The sequence below is a fragment of the Nyctibius grandis genome, chromosome 3 (assembly GCF_013368605.1).
Source record: "Nyctibius grandis isolate bNycGra1 chromosome 3, bNycGra1.pri, whole genome shotgun sequence".
NCBI classification, from domain to species: Eukaryota; Metazoa; Chordata; class Aves; order Nyctibiiformes; family Nyctibiidae; genus Nyctibius; species Nyctibius grandis.
The window spans coordinates 46390287-46414254 of NC_090660.1; the positions used below are offsets into that span (position 1 = coordinate 46390287).

The window sequence follows — 23968 nt, forward strand, 5'->3', positions numbered from 1 at the left end:
TTCTATTTAAGATTTCCCAAACCGCACAAGTATAGATAATTTATTTATTTTACAGTACATTAAGGCATCCTTGAAAATATATTTTTCCTGCTCCTACCAATAAATTTATGAATAAGTCTTCTTTGCTTGCTAAAAGCAACCTTAAGAGAAGGCTTTCACTAAAAGTAGCCTGACGTTAACAGTAATCAGGTAAAAAAAATCCAAAAATCTAAAAGATTTCTTAGAACACAACACATGGGAGTACAGCCAATTTTTTTGATGCAGCTGGTCAAAGCACATTCTTATCTATAAACTACGAAGACCTATTAGCCACTATACTCAATGTAGGTGAGTATTTTTCTTCAGACATTCTCAAAGCAACCAGTGTCATTAAAATACTGAACTTTATACAGATTAAAATCTCTGAACTATTCTTAGCATTAACAACAGCACCAAAAGTGAAGTTATTTCCATGCTTAGGACACTATCTTCAAAGCTTGTTTATATGAGGCTTTAAAAAATAACCGAATTTAGCGAAACACTTATTTAGCAGAACATCTTACAACATCTCCAGAATTAATTAGAAAAAGGAGTTTCAAAGCAAATCGAGAACTGAGGAGCGGAAAGTAAAAAAGATTAATACTTCCCATCCACCACAAGACCAAAACAAACAAAAAAAAAAAAAAAAAAAAAAACAAAAAACACCCCACAAGAAAGAACTACTTCAGCAAAATACAGAAAAAACCCCAACCTTTTCCACCCCATTCCAAATTCCTTTGTGTATACAAATACTTACTTTTGTTCCTTTAAGCACTTGACTACTATATATGGAATACTATAGATGGAATAAACATGATAAAGACATTACTACAAATGTCCTTTCAATTTTTAGAAAGGTAATAAAAAAAAATGTTTATGTGCATGTTTTAAATGCTGAAAATTTTCCTAAAAATCCAAACCTACCTTATACCCATCTTCCTCAGTAGATTTTTAAGAAGTCATAAATGAAAGAAAAAAAAAGACAGAAGCAGCCACTCTTACTTGAAACATGTAACTACATCCCCAAAAATTCTGTTTCTGAAAGCAAAGGCAAGAAAAAGGCAAAGGAATAGTAGATGCATTTTTAAATCAAACATTGCCTATAAATCCTGTTCAAAATCTCAAGAGCAGAACAATACATTTTTCATGTTCTACCTGAGACATAAAATTTCAAAAGTGCATGATAAGCCTTTTCACTGCATTTCACCAGGCAAACGAAACAAAAATTTTAGATGCTGGGCAACCAGGATCTGCTCATCTAACCCAGGGTATCAGCCAATTTCAGAGCCAGACTTTCAAAAATTAAATTCAAATATGCAGCAGTTTGCTACCCACAGAAAATAGCTACTACCTCTGAAATAATGGGATATATTTTACAGCCATGGGTATGGAAAAGAAAACAATTAACACACATCTGCGATAAGGAAATGAGTAACAGACAGTTTATTCCAAATGTTAAAACATTAGCAGTGTCCAATTTCTGTGTCATGTAGTTTCTGCTGTGCAGCTGAAGAAAAACAAACCCTGAACTTCAATTAAAAAAAAATAAAACAACACAGCAAAATTACTGCCTTTTTCAACAGATAAGTGAATTATATATTGTGTACTTTGTATCATGTAAATATGAGGATCATTTGGAAAATTGAGACACAGCAAACCCTTCCTAAAACAACACCACAGATACAGCTTTTTGCTTTTTTTCTTAAAGACAAAAATTTCCAGAGAATTTTTGTCTTAAAAAAAAAGTGTTATTTTGAGACCACACTACACCATGATGTTGCACTGACATTTCACCTTTAAAAAGTGCCCAAGCAGATTCAAAAGCTTTTGAAACACAATTTATCCTCACAACTAGCAGAGGGCTTATTACTATGAATCTAAAAGTCAGAGGATAGAATATTAACTACTGCAGAAAAGAAAACATAGTGCAGGACCTTCTGTTTGTGACAAAATTACAGAGTTAATGTTCCTGAAAGATCACTTCACCTTTTAAAGCATGATTTTTAAAAAGGTAAAATTTATAGCAATTAAAGCTAATGAAGAAATGCAGCATGAGCTGCTTATGTTCAGGAACTAATAGGTCCACTGAGCATTTCTAAGATTATTTAGCCATCAATGATAATGAATTGACATTGTCAGTGGTGTTAATGTACCAATGCTCTATAGTGCCACTAATCCGATAGCCAATCCTAGCAATTTTATTTTTTTTTATGTTGCTACTTTATTTTTTTAACCTACACACTACCCAATCCTTTCAATTAAGATAGCAGAAATACAGCACAGGCTATTACACTTTTTTCTCTTCTTCCACATTTAAGGATGGAATATTCATTATTTGGACTACAGGTCAAACTGCTGTGGTCATTCCTCCTTCAAATCCTGCTCAATTCTTCAGGACTGTTAGCTATAGCACAAAAATGTCTTTTCCAATTAAATCAGTATTAATGTATCATTCTTAAAATACAATTTTGGTGCACATTAAGTGAAATGTGATGATTATTTAAACAGGTATATAAATCAGATTTTTGTGAGCACAGGGTATTGTGGTGTATGTCTCTTCAGGTGATTGTTTTGTCGTATCTAAATAGCACAGCTTCACATTGTTGATGAAAAATCGCTACACAATACTACACAGAAATGGAAAATGAGTACCTGCTGGCTACCAGGTACGACATGTCAGCAACATACAGTAAAGCAATCAGCTGAGCAAGGTGACTAACATTCAAGTCCACAGTTTAAATCATTCATACATGCTTTGCTCTCTCCCTTGCATAACCATCACGAATTGCAACTGAGAGTTGTGGAAGTTCTGAGGCAGATTCTAAGAACATGTCAATCCTGAAGTGAAGGAATGAGTTTTTGAAAAAAATATGTACTGTGCCAAATCCTAATCATTTTAATTCTCTTTTTATAAAAGATAAGGTATTAACTATTTTGAGATTTTTTTACTTTTCCTCTCATGATAATATAGTTGAATATGATGATTTTTCAGTTTAAGTTAAAAGGGAATTGAATAAAGAACCATTGTCAAGTTTGTTGACTACTTCTAAAGAACAGAGCTTAGCCTTAGCTAAACAGTTTTGTGGATCTGTAGTTGTTAACTATCTTCCATGCCAAATTCTCAGCAATGCATACAGCAGAAGTAGTAAATAAGATTTTCCAAACAACATAAAATAGCCTACCACGCATAATGTTCATTTTAAATGTGCTGCAAAATAAAGAGTAGCACAAGTCATTCTACTACTGATATTCAGTGGACTTAAGAATTAGGCTCATACATTTTTATTTCTTGTTTCAAGAAGTCAGCAATTAATTTTCTTAAGTGAGTAAAAACATCCAAAGTATCTCATAATGCTGCATGCAAAATTATTTTAAAAACAGAGATGAATCAGTGAAAATCACTCAGCTGCATCTTCAGCTGAAGATTCCCTTGTCCTTTAAAATGTGTAACTCACTTTGTCCTGCAGTAGGTCAGTATACTAAGGCTAAAAAAAACCCTCCTGCTCAATATTATCCCCAACATCACATCACACCATTCATGTGTGCACTGCATCATCTAATTGAACCTGTGCTGTTCTACACATTAGCCATAAGACTGCTAGAGCAGGTTACATACGTTGGAGTAAAATGTTTTTATATGATGCATATATTAGTTAATTTCTCCAGCGTAATAACATTAAAATATATTTTTAATCAGAACTAGGGTATTAAAAATCCAACTTTGAATGTCCTATGATGTACCATATATGCCATGGCATTTTAAAACCTTTTAAACATTTCTGCTAAATTAATTAGTTTTGCATTAAGGAGTCTCAATGCCTCCTATTAAATGCAACACATTTGAAGGACAATTAAACATTATGAACGATCCTTCTGAGGAAATAACGATTAAGTGAAAAAGAAAAAGAAGATTTTTTGGGTAGCAAACAAGAACACAAGCAAACATAAAAGACTTCGATTTATTTTTAAAGTCTTATGCCTGCAATATTTTAGATCTGTTTGTTTGAAAAATCAGTCTTCTGTTTTGTTTTCGTAAAGAATGAAAACCCTAATGGAGTCCAGAAATCTGTTAACGGTACTAAAATTATAACAGTATAGCAAAAGAAAAAACCCCACACAGTAAAGTCTATATTATATATTTTTTATGTCTTTAAATGGAATTTACAGTTCTCCCTGGCAATGTGAATGAACATCCTATAATTTAGTCAATTTACAGATTACAGGTTCAAATTGACCTTGTAGCCCATAAAATTGCTCATCTTCAGTGCAGGATTAGAAGTGGGAAAAGAATGTCATAACTGTATTTAAGGAATTTACCATAACAATGGAAAGGAGGATATGCATGCATAATTTTAGCCACTCTTGCTCACATCACAGTTTTCAATTCTGAAACAATGCATATCCTGCACTGTCCTCCTGGTTAACCATGTTGGAGACTGTTTCAATTTACTCACCCACAGACATGACACTTGTATTCCCTCATCCCAAGGTGCCTCTTGACATGGTTTCTGGCATCTCCGAGCTGAGCTGTTGCAAAGTGGCATATCTTGCACTTGAATGGCTTTGATCCTAAGTAAAATTTAGCATATGAGTTGAATTAGAATAATATATCACCCATGGTTAAAGAAATAAAAAACCCGGGGAAAAAATAACCTTTAAAACAGCCTATCCCACATTTAACCTGTTCGAGGTTTTTGCCTAACAAAAAAAGTATCTTGTACATGAATTCATAACTCCCAGGACACAGACAGTATATACTACACATTACTCATTAAAGTGTCCTTAAGTTCAAGATCATGGCAACTACTCTCTTAATAATAATTTACTCTTTTTTTTTAATTAAAAACCCCACAAAATATTAAAATGAGAAGACAATATAGTAGGTAGATAACCTTTCAGCAAGACGGCAAAAGTTGTTCTACCCCTTTCCCCATTTCCAATGCTGAAATTCAGGTAATGGTCTTACAGTGGCTTGATATTGGTGTAAACTGCAAAATGTACTTGTTTTTTAAGCAAATATATTTAAAGTAAAGTAATTTTACAAGTCTTCTGACTTTGAATAGATTTCACATTAGCATTGGTATTTCAGATTTGTTCTGTCACACACAGAAAATGATTCATCACCTCACTATTGTAATGACATGCAATGTATGAATATACAGTGGATAAAATATTATGCCTTTATGACTGTTTTATGGTCAAGAATTTATGATTATTCTGCAAACCAGAAGTATTGACATTTTGGCTATTATTTATTTCAAGAACAAACTTTAATATTAAATGTCTACTGCAGACCAAAGAACTCTGAAATTATTTCTCCAAGGAAGAAGTACCAGCCTATTTCTTGTATCACATCAGTTCAGCAAAAAGTCAAATTATTTGTCTGTCTTAATTAACAGTGATCCTCTCCTGAGGATGGAAAAACTGTTTGTTTTTTTTTTACTGAAATAGTTAAATTGGGCACATGTTAGTTCCTATGTTATTACGCAGCAACACCATTCTAAAGCATGCTGTAGCACTTTCCAATTTTCTGACCACTAAATCCTTAAATCAATAAATCAAAATCATGGAACTGCAGTTAAAAGTAAGTACAATATGGTCACAGAGTCTCCATATTATGTTCAGTATATGTTTTGTGAAGTACTTCTTCCAATACAGTTAAGCATAATATGAAATATGTGTTCTTTAATAAATATACATAAAGAGCTCTGATAAGAAAAATGTTGCACTATATCATACTTGATCGATGAACCTTTTTGCTTTGCCCTTGAAAACAGAATATCCTCCAAGAATCCATTGGTGAAATTGAGGATCTTAGTAAAAATTTTGAGTCTTAAATTTCAATTTAATTCCCAAAAGCTGATGAAAAATGAAGCATTTAATTTTAATCTTCTAACTGAAATAAAAAAGTCAACAGTACTAAGCACAGGCAGACAAGGTTGAATATTTCCAGTTCAATGAAATGAGCCATCTCTAATACTTCCATTTCTACTGTTGGAAGTAGATGTAAAATATATTTAGCACCTGAACGGTTATATCTAGTCAGCTTTATATGTTTAAATGTCAAAAGCAGGTTGAGACTGCAGCTAACAGCAATCACATTCTATCAATCACACTGAAAAACCCCAGTTTATTTAAATGATCCTGATAAAACTAAATTAATCATTAATTTGGTGACATTTCAAATCAACACTGCATTCTATAAAGAGACCCATGCAAATAAAAAAGCCTATCTTTGCATTAAATAAGAGAGTATTAGAAGCTGATGTTTTAACTTATGATCTTGAAGCCTAATTACACAATTAATAACATCAAGGCCACAGTTGGAGAGGATTTCTTTTAATCTATCGGTGTTTATACTACTACTCTTTGTCACAGAATTCAAATACCACATGAATTCAATCCTATGTTCCCTTAGTTTCTCTCCTACTGATTAAATTGTAAATTTGTTCCTCATTCTGTTACTGCAGGTGTCCCACAGGGCTTCCCTACAAGACCTTTGCTGTTTTCCATTTACATGACTCCTTTGTGAAAAACTCGAATTCAGACCAATCGTAGCTATAGTATTGCTGACAATACAGAAATGTATTATTCTGTTGACTGCTCTCATCCAAAAACCACTGAGGCCTTGAGGTTTTTTTTATTTATTTCTCAGATCCAGAGCTGAATATGTGTTAACATCTCCATTTAAACTGCATAAAAATTCAAGTGCTGGCAGGCTCCAGTCAGTACTTATCACCTAAAACAAGAACAGGGAATCTCCCTTTTAGGTTGCTGGTGCCAAATTTGTTCCAGTATGTTCTTGGATGGAACAACCCAAAATGTTATACTTAAGATGAAGACATTGGACTAAGAGTTAAACTAATGGGGCAAAAAATCTGTATTTACCATAAAGCTGTCTGAAACAATGTTGAAGCAATTAACCATTTCTTAGCCATACTTATATTATCACAAACTTTAATAGTTCTCATATGCTGTGTTAAATGTGACACTACTGGATTCACACTTGGCTTTTAGTTCACAGAAGAATGAGAAAAATACTTTAAATATAGCATCTTTCCAACCAAATGACTTAAAAAAAAAAAAAGCCACAGAATTACTTTGCCTACAAGTTATGGCATGGAAACAAAGTGTACATTTTCTGATGGCAGCAGTAAACAATAAAGCTCTTAACAAGAGAACAGGGGGAAAAAAAAAAAAAAACAAAAAACAAAACCAAAAAACCAGACTGCATTTTAGAGTTCAGATCAGACAGACATAAACCATGCTACTGTTTTACAGAGAAGACTGGATTTCATAGTCCTTATTTTATATTAAGACAATAGAGAACCAAAACTGTAGCAAAAATTCACTGCCTCAGCTTTAAGCCAGCCAAAGGCAACATCACCTGCACCTGCAAGCATAGCTGTGTCCCTAGCTCAGGCCCAATGCAAAGTGAGCAGAGCCGCACGAAATATCATCATACCATTTTCTTCTATGTTTAGGACATAAGGAGTAAGATACCACACTTATATTGGGCAAACCTTCCATTAACTGAGAAATCTGATGAGAAATGAAAGAAAGATGATGTGGTTGCAGGTGATTTTTCCTCAGATGCTGATTGTTAATTAAGTTTATGGGACCTGCATGAATTGCAAACTAAAAAGTCTTCCACCTCTACTACTCCTTTTATTTTTCTTTACATTTCCTCATTTTCACTTGTCAACATGTGATGGACTTACTTGTTATCTCCTCTCTAGCAAAGCTTCCCTTTCATTTGCAATGTGAAAATCTCCTACATTATTTAATGGTATTTTGAAACATTATTTTTCTATTAATGGAAATCATTAGTTGTATCTTTCTACAACTTCGCCCCCCAACCTTCACCAATTACTCAATAAAAAAAAGGCAAGAAGTTGGATGTGGCTACACATATATACATATATATATAAACATATATATGCATATCTGTATGATGAAGAAAGATTTTTTAAAAAAGCACATAATCAGAACAATAAATGGGAAAATGTGCAGCTCTGCTCCTGTTGTGTACCTGGTGTTACCCTGGAACAGATGGGAAGCTAGAAATACTGTACTTTGCCTCACCAATGTTATAAGCCAGCGTATATAGAGTTGGTGGAGTAGGTCAATTCCCTCTGCCACCACTCCCAATAACACAAAAATATTTGTTTCTAATTCAACTGCATCCATTGTGATACAGATTGGAAGAAAAGGTTCTATAAGACACAAAGGAAATCACAAATATGAAAATACGTATTGGAAGAGAAAGCCTTCTTCCCATTAACTATTAATAAAAGTCTCCACATTACTATTTATGTGAATAAGCAAAGCATAAGAAAAGCATTTCATTTAAAGGTGCCATGAGAAAGAGGGCAGATCAAACTCTATTTGTAACCCTTCTATAGCCCCTCCGCAAGCACCACTGAAAAATGACTTGCAAAATGAAATGTATTCTCTTACTGCTTTGCATATTTCGGGCCATCCAAAAGCACAATAAAAATATACTTCGTGATGAGACCTACGCACAAGATGTTAAAAAGTACACTAACTTTTACTAAATGTTACAATCAATGATGTAACTTATGTTAAGTAGGGTTGCTTTGTCATATATTGATAGTTACCTCACTTTCACATCCACATTAACTTGATTTTAAATGCAATTAATACATATAGTCAAGGAAGACTAATGGACTACATTCTGCACTTAACCTGGTGGACATTTTCAAATGGCACAAGTGACCAGTGCAAACCTATTTTGCATTGTAAACGACTAAATAAATCTTAATGGATTAAGAATGATCAGCTATCAACACACAAGGGAAATTAAGTGCTGAAATGCCTACATTGATTATTTTAAATTATTAGCCTTACTCTGTTCTTGAATTTGTATGCTTTTAGTGAGCTTTAACACATTTACAAGACTTATTGACTATAATTACAAGAGAATTCAAGTAATGGACACATCAATTATAAGAAACATGTCTTGACCAGACAGTTGCATAAAGAATTCTAAAGAGAGCTCCATTAGCATCCTCCCCCGTAGTTTTATTCAGTTTTATCTGCCGTAAGAGGGCATATTAAGGGCTTATACAGCTGTTCTGGCCATGTGCACACGAGCGTCCCTCTAAAGACTTAACACTGCATTCAAAGTTGGATATTAGCTGAAGCAATACAGATAACTATGTTATTGACAGGACAGGAGTAATGCTGAAACTATTAAGTATGTGAGTTATTGGTACACATGAATACTGCAGTTACAGTAAAATACTTTGAAAGGTTTGAAATACAATGCCCGTGTTCCCCAAGATTAATTTTAAACTTTGTTGTCCAGTCATGCCCTTGCCTTTTCATAAAAAACCTTACAAAATTATTTTAGGATTATGCCAGGAATTACCATTCTTTTATGTTTCTTTTTTCTTACCTTTTTGTTCTCTTCCTTGTAACCATTCACTAAGTTTCAAATACCGCATGAATTTAAACTATAGCTTTCATAATAAGCCATTATTTAAAAGTACAGTAAAATAAACCTTACAGTTTTAATGAAAATATGTTCATTGAAATGTGAATTTATTATTCAAATCCACTCATAAATTCAACCATGGAGACACCACTTGTCTAAGCAGAGCTCAGTGATTTAGAAAAGCTGTCTATTTAAAATAAAGAATGTATGGCAGGTTTATAGAAACATCGCAGTGAATTTTTACATAAATTTAGAACTGCAGCTTATGCATTTTTCTACAAAAATGTTTTTAAATTTTCCACTTAAAATTAAACATAAAAATGAATTGAAAGTGTGTCCTGGTTTGGCCCAAACCAGGCCAATTAGTCTTAGAGAAACCAAGGTCACTGCTAAATTCCTCACTGCTTATGAGTGAAGAGCCGAAGGGGGGTTGCACCTGCAGGGAGGAACAGACAAGGCAGGTGACCCAAGATTGACCAACGAGGTATTCCATCCCATACACGTCATTCTCACTTTCCTGTTTATCACTAACCCACTGCCTCCTGGAGGTGGGGCCCAGGAGGGAGGGGCCCTCCTGTCTCCCACTGATTGGTACCAGCTTTGCCAATTCTCCAGTTAAAAGCCTGCAGGTGTGATGGCAGGGGGAGCTACTGCATTTTCCCCTCTGCCTGTGCTGGGGGGAGCAACTCTGCCTGAGGAGGATTTCTAAGCTCTTGATCTTGGTTTTGTATATATTTGATTATTTCTATTATTCTTATTATACTCTTTTTCATTACTATAGTTTATTAAAACTGTTTTAACTTTCCAACCTGTAAGTCTCTCTCCCTTTTCCCTTTCCCTTAGGGTGGGGGGGGGGGGAGAGGGTTAACAGAGAGCGTCTGCCACAGGTTTAATAGCTGGCCCAGCTTTAAACCGTGACAAAGTGTGATCAGCACAGGAACTAAATCAGATGCTACACCCCTGTGCATCACATCAGCCTTACACGCTACCTTCCAAAAAGGCTGACCAATTCCAATTCCCGTAACTTATTTCTACAAAAACCTCTTGATGCTTCTTATTTGTATTTATTTAGGAATGATGTAATATCAAATGTCTATCTTGAAGCATTATGTAATGCTGAAGTGTAAGTGAATTGAAATGAAATAAACAGTTTGGATATTAAACAACTGAGAGGAAGAGGAAGTTAGACAGAAAAGCTAATTGTTCTCTCACACCACCACTGCTTCATTATATAAATTTTAAAAACCAATTAATAGTTACAATTTAGATTAAAGGGAAGGAAATCCCTCTGTACGAAACAAAAAGCAGAAGGGTGACTGCGCTTAAAATGTTCTTACATTTTCTGCCCTTTGATCACTGTATTTTCATACCCCTTTAGGTAATTCTGAATTTCATCAGGGCTCATCAGGCGATATGAATGCCAGTTCATAAGAAATGTTAAAGAGATTAACAAGCAGAAAAAGACCAATGGTATAATTCTTTCTGTTGGAAAGAGACCACTTGCAAAGAGAGCGTTTCCATACCTGTATGGGTACGGATGTGAGCCAGGAAGGCCATGGAATTGCTACTTCTACACATCTTCCCACAATACTTGCAGACATTGCCTTGGTTCTCTTCCCTCTCCCTGTTTATTTGCTCAGTGTCTTCCACAATATACTTATTCACTTCCCGCAACAGCTCTTCGTGTTGCTCTTTGATGTGGAGAAACAAGCTCTGCTCTGAATCGAATGGCTCCGTGCACTTCATACACTTAAAGGTAGCGCCTCCTTCGGGCAGTTCCTCCACACTTGCCTGCTCGTTTCGCATGTGCCCAGCACTGGCCAAGTGCTGGTGAAGGTTGCTCTCCGTGTAAAATGATTTTCCACAGAGTAAACAATGAAAATGTTTTTCTTTTGAAGGATGTTTCATGGCTATGTGAACATTTAATCCGCTCAAACCATCTGCTAGAAAACCACAGTCATCGCAGCGAATACGGGTCGATTCCCAAGGGAAATTCCTTCTGACTTGAACTTCTTTTTTCCCACCACTTGGTGAAGGGTCTGTTTTCACTGTGAGCTCACTAGCTTTCACTCCACCTGACACCTGTCCTTCAGCAGAATGGTCAGTGGCTTCCCCATCTTGATGGCTTTTTAACCTCACTATAGAAGAATCAAACTTGCCAATATTTTGCATTGTCTTTCCTTTATCATCAGCACTGATAGCTGTTCCTAAAGCCTCATTACTACTTTCTTGCATGCCCTCAGCTGTTGAGCCATCTGCCTCCCAAACGTTGTTATTTATAGTTACTTGTGCTTCATGTTGTGCTTCCATAAGGGCTTCTTCCTCCTCCCCAGTAGGATCCTCTTTGAAACTTCTGTCACCCTCTAAACTATCTATATTTTGTACCATTTCTCCAATGTTTCCAGCAAAATTTGATTGCTCTACTGCACTACTTGTTTCTGGAAGAGTTAGCATAAGTGGGTTATTATTTTTCAGTGATATTTTTTTGAGGATGTCTGTATTTCTACACTGTACTTCAGGGTTTTCTCTATTTGCTTCCAAGCTTTCCTTGCCTTTTCCTGAATTCAAGTTTGTGCTGTTTGATCTATTTTGATTTTCTGCAGTGCAGTCACCATCTGAGTTGAGCAGCTCCTGACCATGCCTACTTTTCTGCAACTTGCAAGTACCTGCTTCTTTAACTGATACCTCCTCGACAAGCTTGAGAACTTTATCTTTCTGAGGAGTTTGCTGGAATCCTTCACAAAATAGGTTTTTTCCTCCATTTTTAGACACCTCTTCAAATTCATCTTCTACTGCATTTTGGGAACTGCTGCCTTTAGGCATTCCTGGAGATGCATTTTCATCTAAGACAGTACGCTCAGTTGAGCTTTTACTCATATGATCACCTTCTGCTGTGTCATTGGCACATGTCGTTTCACCTAAACCAGTTTTCGATTCTCCTGCACTGTGATGGTGCTCCTCTTGAGACAAAGCAGTGCCTTCTTCAGTGATACTTGCTGTGTTTGCTTCCTCCCCAGAAGAAGAATAAACATAAGATTCTCTTCTCATTTTATGTTTCTCTGTTGCTGCATGCCTAATCATCTCTCTGCGAGTAACAGCATAGTAGTCACAAGCCATGCAGTAGTACTCAAATTGTTTTGTATGTTTTCGTTTCACGTGCAGCTCTAAAGAGGAAGAAGAATGAGCAATGAAGCTGCAGTGTACGCACTTGTTGTCATTTGCACCCATTGCTCTTCTCTGGTAGCATAAGTCACCATCTTGAGTAACCGTAGCTGATTCCAGAAATATACGTTGGTTTATATTTAATGGATTGCTAGCATGCTCCAGATCTGACAACCTACTCACATTTACAACTTCTAGCTCAGCATCTCCTTGCTCAACTTCCTGACTGTCTAAGACAGAATTTTCCAAATGTGATGACTGGCTACCATCCTCAACATGTTCATACAAGGCAGTCACAGGGCTGTTAACCTTCTTGCTCATGGATTCAGAATTACCTCCTTCAGGGCTAACGATGATCTCCGAGTTCTGCTTTCCATGTCCTTCTATTTCAACACGACTTTTGTGTTTTTTGGTTGCACAATGGCGTTCCATATCTCCTTTGGTTACAGTGTAATAATTGCAGACCTTACATAAATAGCTGTACTGATGACTGTGCTTTCGTCTGATGTGAACAGTCAAATTTGTAACACTGGAAGCCAAAAGACCACAATGGGTACATGTCCTAGAAATAGTGCCTTTGGGTTTCCCTCTTTTGGGAGCATTAGCTAAAATCAATTCATTTTCACCAATCCTTTGATCGAGTGGAATGAGTTCCTTATTTCTCGATATGTTTTCCACAGAAGAGGATGAAACATGTATGATTTCTTTATCTAACTCTGTATTCCCACTCCCAGAAATGGAAGGATCCACCACTGTTTTAATACCACCAACACCAACACAAACCTTTTCAATACATTCTTCAAAGCGTAGTCCAATGTTGTTTTTCCTGGCATTTTCAAGGTGCTTGCTTCTTTTGATATGCTTCTCCATTCCTTCCTTACTCAGTGAGTAGAGATTACATGCTTTGCAAAGGAAGTGATACTCCTGTGCATGTCGGAGTTTTATGTGCCTTGTAAGAACCGTGGAAGATCTTGTCTTATAAAAACACTTTTTACATTGAAATTGGGTTTTATTCAGAACAGAATGCTTTAGTTCATTTCTATGATTTATGAAGGAAGAGTCTGGAGTTTTTGCTTTCATTGATACATCCATTTCCCTCTCAAGAATTTGGCTATTATTTGATACTGAGTCAGCATATGTTACCACTTGCAAGGTCCGATCACTGTTACTCAGTGGAATAGCTTGCTGAAACAATGAACCATCATGTTCCTCATTTTTTTGATGATTTATCAGCTCTTCTTCCAGTTGGAAAAAAAGAATGCAAGTTGGACAACTATGGGACATATTATGCGTTTCACTCATATGGCTTCGAAGGCTCATCACATTCAAGCTGGTAAATGAACAGAGCTGACAACTAAAGCTACAACCACCCATCTGGTGTTTACTATCCTGACAGTGTTGCTTCATGTCTTCCCTGACTCCAGAGGAATAACTACAGATTTGACAATGAAACTGTATCCTTTTTGTATGAAGCTTTGCAATATGAGTTTCCAAACTTTTACTGTTCTGAAAAACATGACCACAATCAACGCAAGTATGAAGAACACCATCACCAGCAGTGAGTTTAACATCAGAATCTTTAGTATCTGTAGTGCTAGAAGGAAGGGTATTTGGTTTATCTTCAGTAAGATCTTGAATTTCTGAAGTAGTATTACAATTACTTTTGGCATCTGTTTCTAATTCTGTATGTGACATACGGCTTGAATCACCAGGCTTAAGCTGTGTGCTGGAGATATGCTTCATGTGTACTCTCTGAGTTTCAGACTGGCCTCTCTTACTATTACCCAACAAATTGTACCTTCTTTTAACCTGCCTTTTTAATCTAAAAGACCTACTCTGTCCAAATGATGACCTTAAGAAGATGTTTCTTTTATGTTCCAGCCTATCAAATCTCTTTGTCATGTTTAAATTGCTAACTAGCTTTTTGGTAGTTGTAGGGAGTTCTGTTTTCTGCAAGATATTATCTGAGGGTCCTGGTATTTCTAGTTTTTCAGTTTGGACTTCATAATTTCCTTCTACACTGGAAAAAAGCAACTTTTCTTCTGTCACAGTATCTGCTTTTTCAGTGGGAACATTTAAAGATGGTATCATTTCAACAAGTTCAGTGCCATCATTTTGTTTAGACAAGCCTACTTTTGAGCCTTTCAGTGCACTGCAAACACTTAGTTCTTTTGCATCAGCACTTCTTGCACCTAATTTACTGGTCCCAGGTTTTGCTCTGACATTCTTCTCTCTTGTTGCAGTAAATTGTTGGTTTTTAAAGGATTTTTTTGTCAATATCTGTACAAATCCTCCCCGTGCAGCAAGATTTTGGCGTCGAAGGTGCGTCTTGCCAAGGAAATGAGAATTTAAGAGATTTTCCTCAGCACTCTGAAAACCACAAAGATCACAACAAAATATCTTGGATTTCTCATGATCTTGCTTAACATGCGTATGTAATGTTGAAGTACAATCAGCTGTGCCACTACAGTGAGGGCATGTTTGGTCTTTGGATTGTTTAGAGGGACTTTCTCGTTTATGTTTTTCTGTATTAGAGCAGGAAGGTAAACACTGATCACTCATTTTGCCTTTAAGGTCTTTGTCTATGTTTCCAGCTGTATAGCCAACACTGATTTCTACTGAAGAAGACAGCTTATCAGGAATGGTAGCTGGCACCACTTCTGAATGTTTATTTTCCTCGTGCATTTTCAATATGGCACCATCAGCACATTTGAAATCACAATGTAGGCACAGGAAATTTGAATTAAATATGTCATCACCAAGACAACTGGTGACTCCTTTTGTCTTTACAGCTCCAGCTACTACACTATCTGCTTCTCCAGCCATGACTTTGTGCAATTTCTTTTCACTGTCTTTCATGTCTTCTGAAGAACTCCGCTTTCTTTTTCTGGAGACATTTTCAGGTTTGTCTGCTTCAACAACATCCAGGTTTGGTGATCCTGACAGTGCCCTTTTGTTTGTACCATTCTCTTTTCTTTTCTTTTCAAGGTTCCTGAACACTTCATCTGATATAAGCCTTGTTTTCTGCTGAGACGAAGAGTCACATCCAGCGTTTTCTCCTGATGTGTTTCTCCAGGATTCTTCTGTCAACTCAGTTTGTAAACTCTCATCAACATCATCTCTCTTCTTATTTTCCTCCCCATCCATTCTTGACATTATCAATTGTAGATCATTTGGCTTAGTACCTATAAAACAAAAGAGTTATTATTAGTCTTTTATGCACAACCAAAAGTTAAAAGACTCAAGCAAAAAAAAAGCAATATAGCAAATGAAAATCATGGCAGGAAGGCAGATACAATGAAAGATAACAAGGATGCATTTTCAGCAGGGTGTCTAAACTTACAGCATCTAAAAATCAAACCAACTTCTAGGCACTTGGTTACAGAGACCTCACTATGATGAGCAACATGTGAGTGAGCACTCGCTTCAACAGTTTTTGTGTAATCAAGTAATTTACTACATGCTTATGCTTAAACTTGGGTAGACAAGCCTAACATTTCTTTCTCGAAGCATTTTTAGGACACGAAACACTAACAACTTTCAGGGAACCAGCTATAGAACGTTCAACTTTTCCTGAACTAGAAATCCAGGTTCCCATACTTAAAAGCTCCAAGGAGGAAATGACCATGACTGCAACAACAAGCAAAACAAACCCAACATAAATTTCAAATATTGTAAGTATGAAGCTTTCTTTCCTTCCTCTGCTTAATTACCTGCTAAAGAGGGAAAACACAAATAAAGCCATGTTCTAAAAGAATATGCCATTAGTTCCCCATCATTCCTAAAATACCCTCTAAAATTTCATTTCCCAGGTGGGGGGGTGGACAGGTGCAGAGAGAAAGGAAAAAAAAAAAAGTCATGAAATAGCAGTGCAGAGAAGGGCAGCATCTTTGACCCCCAAAACCATCCAAATCCAGTTACCAAAAGCTTTTGCTCAACTGCCCAGTGTGACCTTCCTGCTCCCAAAAAGATGTCACCACTAGAAAACTGATGCTACCAACACAGTTTATAAGAGGGATGGGGGTGGGAAATCAAATCTTGACATTTATTACCTTTTCATTTTGATATGAAGCGATTGAGAATTGAAAATGCATTTCATTTTAACAGATTATTAAATACTAAATGTTTATCTATGTGCTTTACACTATGATTTAAACATCAATTTGCTGCAGATCCAAGTATCCACTTTTTTGTTCAGTTACCCATTGAATGAGGCCATGACCACAATTCTAAGTACATCCTGACAAGATTCAGTAATTGCAATGTTGATACAGACAATGCAGGGGAAAAAAAACTATTCAAGTACATACTAAAAAAAAATTATGCTTATTTTTGAGGACAAAATAAACTGGGGAAATATACTCAAATCAGTTGGACTTATTACCTATGAAAGTAAAAAACCACTTTTCTCCTTAATAATTATTTATGGAAAGCCTATAAGGAATTGAGTGCACAGTAGTTGCATACATTGAACAGTTTTTCAACTGCAGGTCTCTCATCAAGCTGAAGTACTGACTAAAGTTTTACTAAGCTAGCTAAACCTAAATAGCGAGAGAATAACCACCTCCACATCACAACAGCCCTTTGGAGGATCCAGATATTGCTTCTCTAACTGTGGTTTTCTGATTCTTATACACTATTATTTTTCTTTGTTCACTAAACCATGATAGAAACTATCACAATTAGTCAGAAGTAAAACAATCGGGTCTATATTCTCAGCTGGTGTAAGTCAGCATATTGTCAGTATGTTCAAAAACGCTACAGCAGTTAATAGCAGAGGAGGATGAAGCCTTTGAAGTGCAAGCTTACCCTGAAAATATTTATGAGCACTGTTCGGGATACAGAAAAAAAGATCATACGGAAATTGTGTTGTTTAACTGCAGTACAGCTTTATTTATATAACTTGGGAAATAACAAGAAATTACTTCAGTGATGAGTGCCACAAGTCCATCCTTAACTGTTTTCACGCTGCAGTTGTGGGTCCTTTGCCTCGCCGCACCTCCACAGCAGGTTCCCAGCCCACCACTGAGAGCTGACCACTCTTCCCTTGCATGGCCTGGGGAAGAACAGCAGTTTTTTTCTTTGCTGTACAAGACAATTTGCAATTTCAAACTAATTCTCCATCTTCTTTATATGATACTTTCCTCTCAGACCATCTGATTTATCAGAGAACCTGTCCAGCAGTGAACTAATACCTGCATTGGAAATTTCCACTATCAAAGGTTGTATTGGGATAATTAGGGGTTTCTACATTGACAAAAATTGATACATTCAAGACGTATTAATATAAGTATGGGACTGGTGGCTCCACACCATAATCTCTTCGGACATGGTTCATGCCCATTTAAAGCCATGCTATAATTTGATTTAAACCTTAAAGCGCTGTCATACCTAGATCAACCTCTGACAGAAATTGCAAGCCAGTTTCAGCCAGAGATACAGTAATCACCAGAGGTGGATGCTTCCCAGCTGTCACAGGCAGGTATCAGCAGTCTCAGAACACGCCTTTTCTGCCACACCAGCGCAGATTCAGCTCACCTCCACTAGCCACCCGCACACCTCAAAAAAAGATGGCTGATTATTTGCACACAGTATCTGCAGGCTTAGCCTTACACCTCGGCATTTGTTCACTAAGTCTCCAACAGGAGTTCATCCTGCTCTGTGCTCTACCAAAAATCCCAGATCACAATCCCAGTTCTGGCATCAGCTTTGTCTCCAACTCAACTGTATTGCATCAATTAAGGATTTTTTTCAAGTGCTTAGGAAAAAAAAATGTATTTCCCTTATTTTATTTTTGTAAACTGTTTGTAGTCACAACTACAAACTAGTTCCTAGGCAAGTGAAAAATGCAAAACACAAATCTCACAGGTGCTGCCAATAATTTCAGTATGAAATTAAAATAGTTGCATATGCAATACAAATATGCAAAGGAGCCTTATGCCACAGCCTACTTGCCTAATTACTCCAGTTCTTCAAGTCAACAGTAAATGGAGATACTTATCTCTGTCTTCATTTCATGATAAACTTCTAGCACACAGACAGGGGATGCACTCCACTTCGTTTACGGGCAGTACTCCCAATGAAGTCAACAGCCTTACATCTATCCCCACAACTAACAACACGTATTATCAAGGCAATAGTTCCTTGGCTGCACAGCACAAGTTAGGTGTAGCAACAATTAATGATACGCCTTTACCAGTTTCATCTCTACCTCACATTTGAGTTTTCATGAAAATAATCTCCCCCTGTAAAGCCTTCCCAGAGTTAGATTTGCCTCTGTCCCACCTCCATATAAACTGTGTCAAAATATCACTACATGGGAGTATGCACCTGCGTGAAATCATAATCCAGAAAGAATTCTCTATGAAAGGAAACAACTATGAGGTGGTTGCTGTTGTGTCTCTAAAATTGCCCCTATATTAATTAATACAAGGAATTAAATTGCCTTCACTTTCTTTTAGTTCTCTCGTAAAGTTGCCTTTACGACAAGAGCACAAGTTCTGAGGCAGACACTTAATGGCTACTGTCACTGCTTTTTGTTGGGACTATAGTCAGCGATTTGCTGAGCTGTGGTCAGTTCTCCACGTCTCAGACAAGATCTAGACCACAACACTGATCCATGTCTCTGTTCCTCCCCGCTATGATTTTTGCTCAGATAACACAACTGTGCCTCTAACACAATTTCAGTAGTATATGCTTCAGCTTCCTTCATGGGAGAGTAGTGTCCCACACACAAAGGGAGCTGTGGGCAGGCTTCTTCTCAGCTTCCTGCATGGATTTACTGCATGAATGACTACTACTAATTGAAGGATGCATTCAGCATACCATATGCCTCCTCTAGGCAAAAGGAGCCTGGAGTGCTTCTTCCCCTGCTGTAAGCTTCTCTCCTGAAGCCCCTTCTCAGATTTGCCACAGGACAGGAGGACAATGGCAAAGCACCAAACTGGTCACAAATCTGGGTGGTCCTAATCCTCAGCCTGCATAAATCAATTCACCTCCGCTCTCATCAAAGCCACTACACTAATTAAGGGCTAGCCTACAGTTGGTATTAATACAGGAACCGATGCATCAGAGAAGGCATCAGCAGCACCCCGAGTTTGTACAGCCCCAGTGACCACACGATACATAAGGTTAAATCAGTTTCTTTTTGCAAAATTAATCTTGGATCAAACCTTAGTCTGGCACAGGGATTGTCATCAGGAGCAAAGAATCGGCATCTGGAATTTGATTAAATCAACTGGCAACCAGAAACACATTGTGGATATAACAAGTAACCCTCTGCAGACATGGCAACTTAGGCACATGCTTAAGTCTAACTCCTACTTATTAGTGTGACTGAATAAGCCTTTTGATATCAATGCAATGCTGGCAAACTCATACAGCAGTAGAACTGGGGAGCAACAGCTCTTGAACTACCTTATTCATGGACCAACAAGACTAAAAACGATGCAAGATGCAAGCTCTCGTGCTTTGCCTTCTACATTCACCTTTTAAAGATTCTGGTTACATTTTTACAAGTAACAGATCTCTAACATGCAACAATAAGTAACCACTTAATGTATTGCATAAATATACCAGAAAGGATTTACATAGGCTCTGAGACTGCACCGATGGTATCACCAGGTACAACACAGCAGACCACGAGAGCACAGGAGCAAGTCCAAGTTAAGCAAACAGAAGTCAAATCTTCAGTATTTCCATAGTTTAAGACCCAGTTCTGTCAAACAGCACTCTCTTAATGTCATATTTGATGTTCAAAATGAAGCTGTTCTAACTCAAAAGTGGGTTGACTTTTTGTAACATAAATCTTTAGTTAATGTTCATATAAATCAAATATAGCTGAACATATTCTTAAAGGATATGACCAAAAATTAATTTGCCACATTAGCTTCAGGTTAACAAATTCTTCTGCTTGGAGACAGTCGTACATTACCTAACACATTTTAAGGTTCTTTGCAGCACACTGCTGTTCCTAAGTTTTGGAAAGAAACTTGTTGTGGCCTCATCATTTGTGCACAGAAATAGCTAAGCTCAGTCATTCTGCTGGAAATAGGAGCTAAATCTTTAACATAGTGCTTTTCTTCAATAATTTCCCAAGTATCCAAAAGAAGTGAAACATGTATTTAAGATCTTCAAAAGCAAAATGTTTATGATACATGTTACATCTGCATAGGCCAAATATCCAAATCTTTACAGAATATATGAGGACACACACACACTTTTAAATTACAAGTCTATAATACACACAATACTTTGGCTGTGTCACAGAAACCAGTAGGGCTAAAGATTCTCCTCTTTCACACATTGGGATTTCCAAATGGTCAGAAATGTAGAGGTTTTGTTCCAAAATTTAACCTGATTTAAAAGACATCCCACAGTCACGATTCAGCACCATCTCACTACCTATAAAGAAGAAAACAAATACAAAAAAATCAGAAAAATACCACTTCTTAAGATGCCACCACCATTTTTTACCAGATAACAACACAGATTTTTGTATTCTTCCCACAATGCTTTTTTGTATTCTCCCTACAATGGTTTTTTTTTTTATATTGATATAGTATCTGCTACAGTTCTACACAAAAGCATCAGTCATCTGTGGACAGATCTTTTCTTTGATGGAAATAGAGAACATTTTAGTTGAGTGTTTTCTCTGATTTTTATCCTCTGGTCCAAAAAATAATATATGATTCCTCTGTGCCAAAAAAGGTGGAGACAGTGCAGTTAAGATTTTCAGTGTAAGACTTGAATTGCCCTAATCCTCAGACAAAATTTAGAAAGTAGTAACTTAAATCAAGATCAAAAGGACAAGCAATTTAGCAATGATCCATAAACCTGCAATGAACTGCAAAGTTCCTTAACTTGATGCTCAGTACAATTTTATTTACTTCTCTTTTTGATCATATGCCAGCTCTTTAAGTGAAGGGGTAGGGATGTGTACAGAAGAACCCAAAGAAAGTATTTTTACAAGTACTAAGTTCCACTTTGGTTTTTATTTTCTATGCTAATCCTGGGATTAGAATTCCCAAAGCAGTTCTCAGTCAGAGAATTATCATCTCCAAGTCTCCAATACACACTCTGCAGTGTTTGTAAAATATGTGACATATGGAAAACAGTTTCCTTTTCTTTCCATTAAAAATTCCCCTTTTTTAGACAATTAATTCTTTCAATGAAATCATGGATACAATGAAGCAAGATCATTTTAATGAGCTCATTAAATAGCCTGCACATAACTGAACGTGAACAACTCATCTCAACATATGACCTTTATGTCAAATAAACATCTCCTCATTTTCAAGGGCATAACATCCTTCCTAAATCAAATCATAGGTCTGTCTTATGGCCTCACAAAGTTACCTCTCTTCCTTTAGAGAGACTAATCCAAGAGAATAGTCTCCTCATTGATGGAATACAGAAGACAATATGGTTATTGGTTCATATGGAACAAAGATCACCTTTATTTTCATGAGTATTTGATGCTAACCATTACAAACATGTATTTTCCCTTGCAGCTCAAGAATGCTGGAACTTCGAGCTTTGTGTCATGAGCCAGTTCTTCACAAAATAGAATCATAGAATCGTTTTGGTTGGAAAAGACCTTTAAGATCATCAAGTCCAACCGTTAACCTAGCACTGCCAAGTCCACCACTAGACCATGTCCCTAAGCACCACATCTACATATCTTTTAAATACCTCCAGGGATGGTGACTCCACCACTTCCCTGGGCAGCCTGTTCCAATGCTTGACAACACTTTCAGTGAAGAAGTTTTTCCTGATGTCCAATCTAACATTTCCTGGCGCAACTTGAGGCTATTTTCTCTCGTCCTATCGCTTGTTACCTGGGAGAAGACACTAACACCCACCTCGCTACAGGCTCCTTTCAGGTAGTTGTAGAGAGTGATAAGAACTCCCCTCAGCCTCCTTTTCTCCAGGCTAAACAAGCCCAGATCCCTCAGCTGCTCCTCATCAGACTTGTGCTCTAGACCCTTCACCAGCTTCGTTGCCCTTCTTTGGACTCGCTTCAGCACCTCAATGTCTTTCTTGTAGTGAGGGGCCCAAAACCGAACACAGTATTCGAGGTGCGGCCTCACCAGTGCTGAGTACAGGGGGACGACCACTTCCCTTGTCCTGCTGGCCACGCTATTTCTGATACAAGCCAGGATGCTGTTGGCCACCTTGGCCACGTGGGCACACTGCTGGCTCATGTTCAGCTGGCCATCAATCAACACCCCCAGCTCCTTTTCCTCCAGGCAGCTTTCCAGCCACTCTTCCCCAAGCCTATAGCAGTGCATGGGGTTGTTATGGCCAAAGTGTAGGACCCAACACTTGGCCTTGTTGAACCCCATAAAATTGTCCTCGGCCCATCTATCCAGCCACTCTTCCCCAAGCCTATAGCAGTGCATGGGGTTGTTATGGCCAAAGTGTAGGACCCAACACTTGGCCTTGTTGAACCCCATAAAATTGTCCTCGGCCCATCTATCCAGCCTGTCCATATGCCTCTGCAGAGCCTTCCTACCCTCCAGCAGATCAACACTCCCGTCCTACTTGGTGTCATCTGCGAACTTACTGAGGGTGCACTCAATCCCCTCGTCCAGATCATTGATAAAGATATTAAAGAGAACTGGCCCCAATACTGAGCCCCGGGGAACACCAATTGTGACCAGCTGCCAACTGCATTTAACTCCATTCACTACAACTCTTTGAGCCCTGCCACCCAGCCAGTTTTTACCCAGAGAAGAGTAAAACCACTCATTTTGGTAGGGCACCAGAACCTCTGCAACAGATTTCCAAACAAGCTATAGGCTTTCAAAGACTAAAGACTGAAAGTTCTGCACTGATGTATATACAATAGTTAAAGTAACAAAATAAAAAGCCCACTGATAGTTGTCACTTGTGTATCACTGAAAATGGCAAGTTATCTGCACTCATTAACTTCATTTTCTCACAGGCATCAGAAAGAACTGTAATGGCACCATGGGGAAACACACCCTGCATTACAACCCACATCCTTCTTGCTTCTACTTCCAAACTACTGAAAGTCCTTCTGGGTGAGTGGAAATTGCCAACTTAAAGGAAGTTCTTATGAATTTCTGACATAAAGAATATATTCTTTAATTCATACCAAAAAAAATGAAAAGGGAAGGCTCCCTAGTTCATGATCCACTCACTTTAGAAAGAGCCAAATGCTGCTAAATGCAACAGTGACCATCGATTAGATCAGCTTTGAAGAGGGAGTCAGAACAGAAAGACATGGATACACACTCATTTCAAGTGATGTCAGAATCAATAGGCATGTATGTACAAGATGATAGAGAGTAAGAGGAAATG

At 37.3% G+C, this 23968-nt stretch overlaps 1 protein-coding gene across 4 annotated transcripts in view; it reads right to left on the reverse strand.

The window, feature by feature from the left end:
- ZNF407 (zinc finger protein 407) overlaps positions 1 to 23968 on the reverse strand; it is a 351390-nt gene that overhangs the window by 307459 nt on the left and 19963 nt on the right. For 2 of the 4 annotated variants that reach the window (XM_068396867.1, XM_068396866.1), the window contains exons 2-4: positions 20996 to 21043; positions 11002 to 15825; positions 4473 to 4587 (exon numbers count right to left, since the gene is read on the reverse strand). In XM_068396867.1, the coding sequence (XP_068252968.1) occupies positions 4473 to 4587; positions 11002 to 15825; positions 20996 to 21035 (4979 nt within the window). In that variant the 5' untranslated portion in view covers positions 21036 to 21043. Of the gene's footprint in view, positions 1 to 4472; positions 4588 to 11001; positions 15826 to 17565; positions 17604 to 20995; positions 21044 to 23968 lie in introns of those variants that run through there. The other 2 variants (XM_068396869.1, XM_068396868.1) reach the window with 2 other exon arrangements.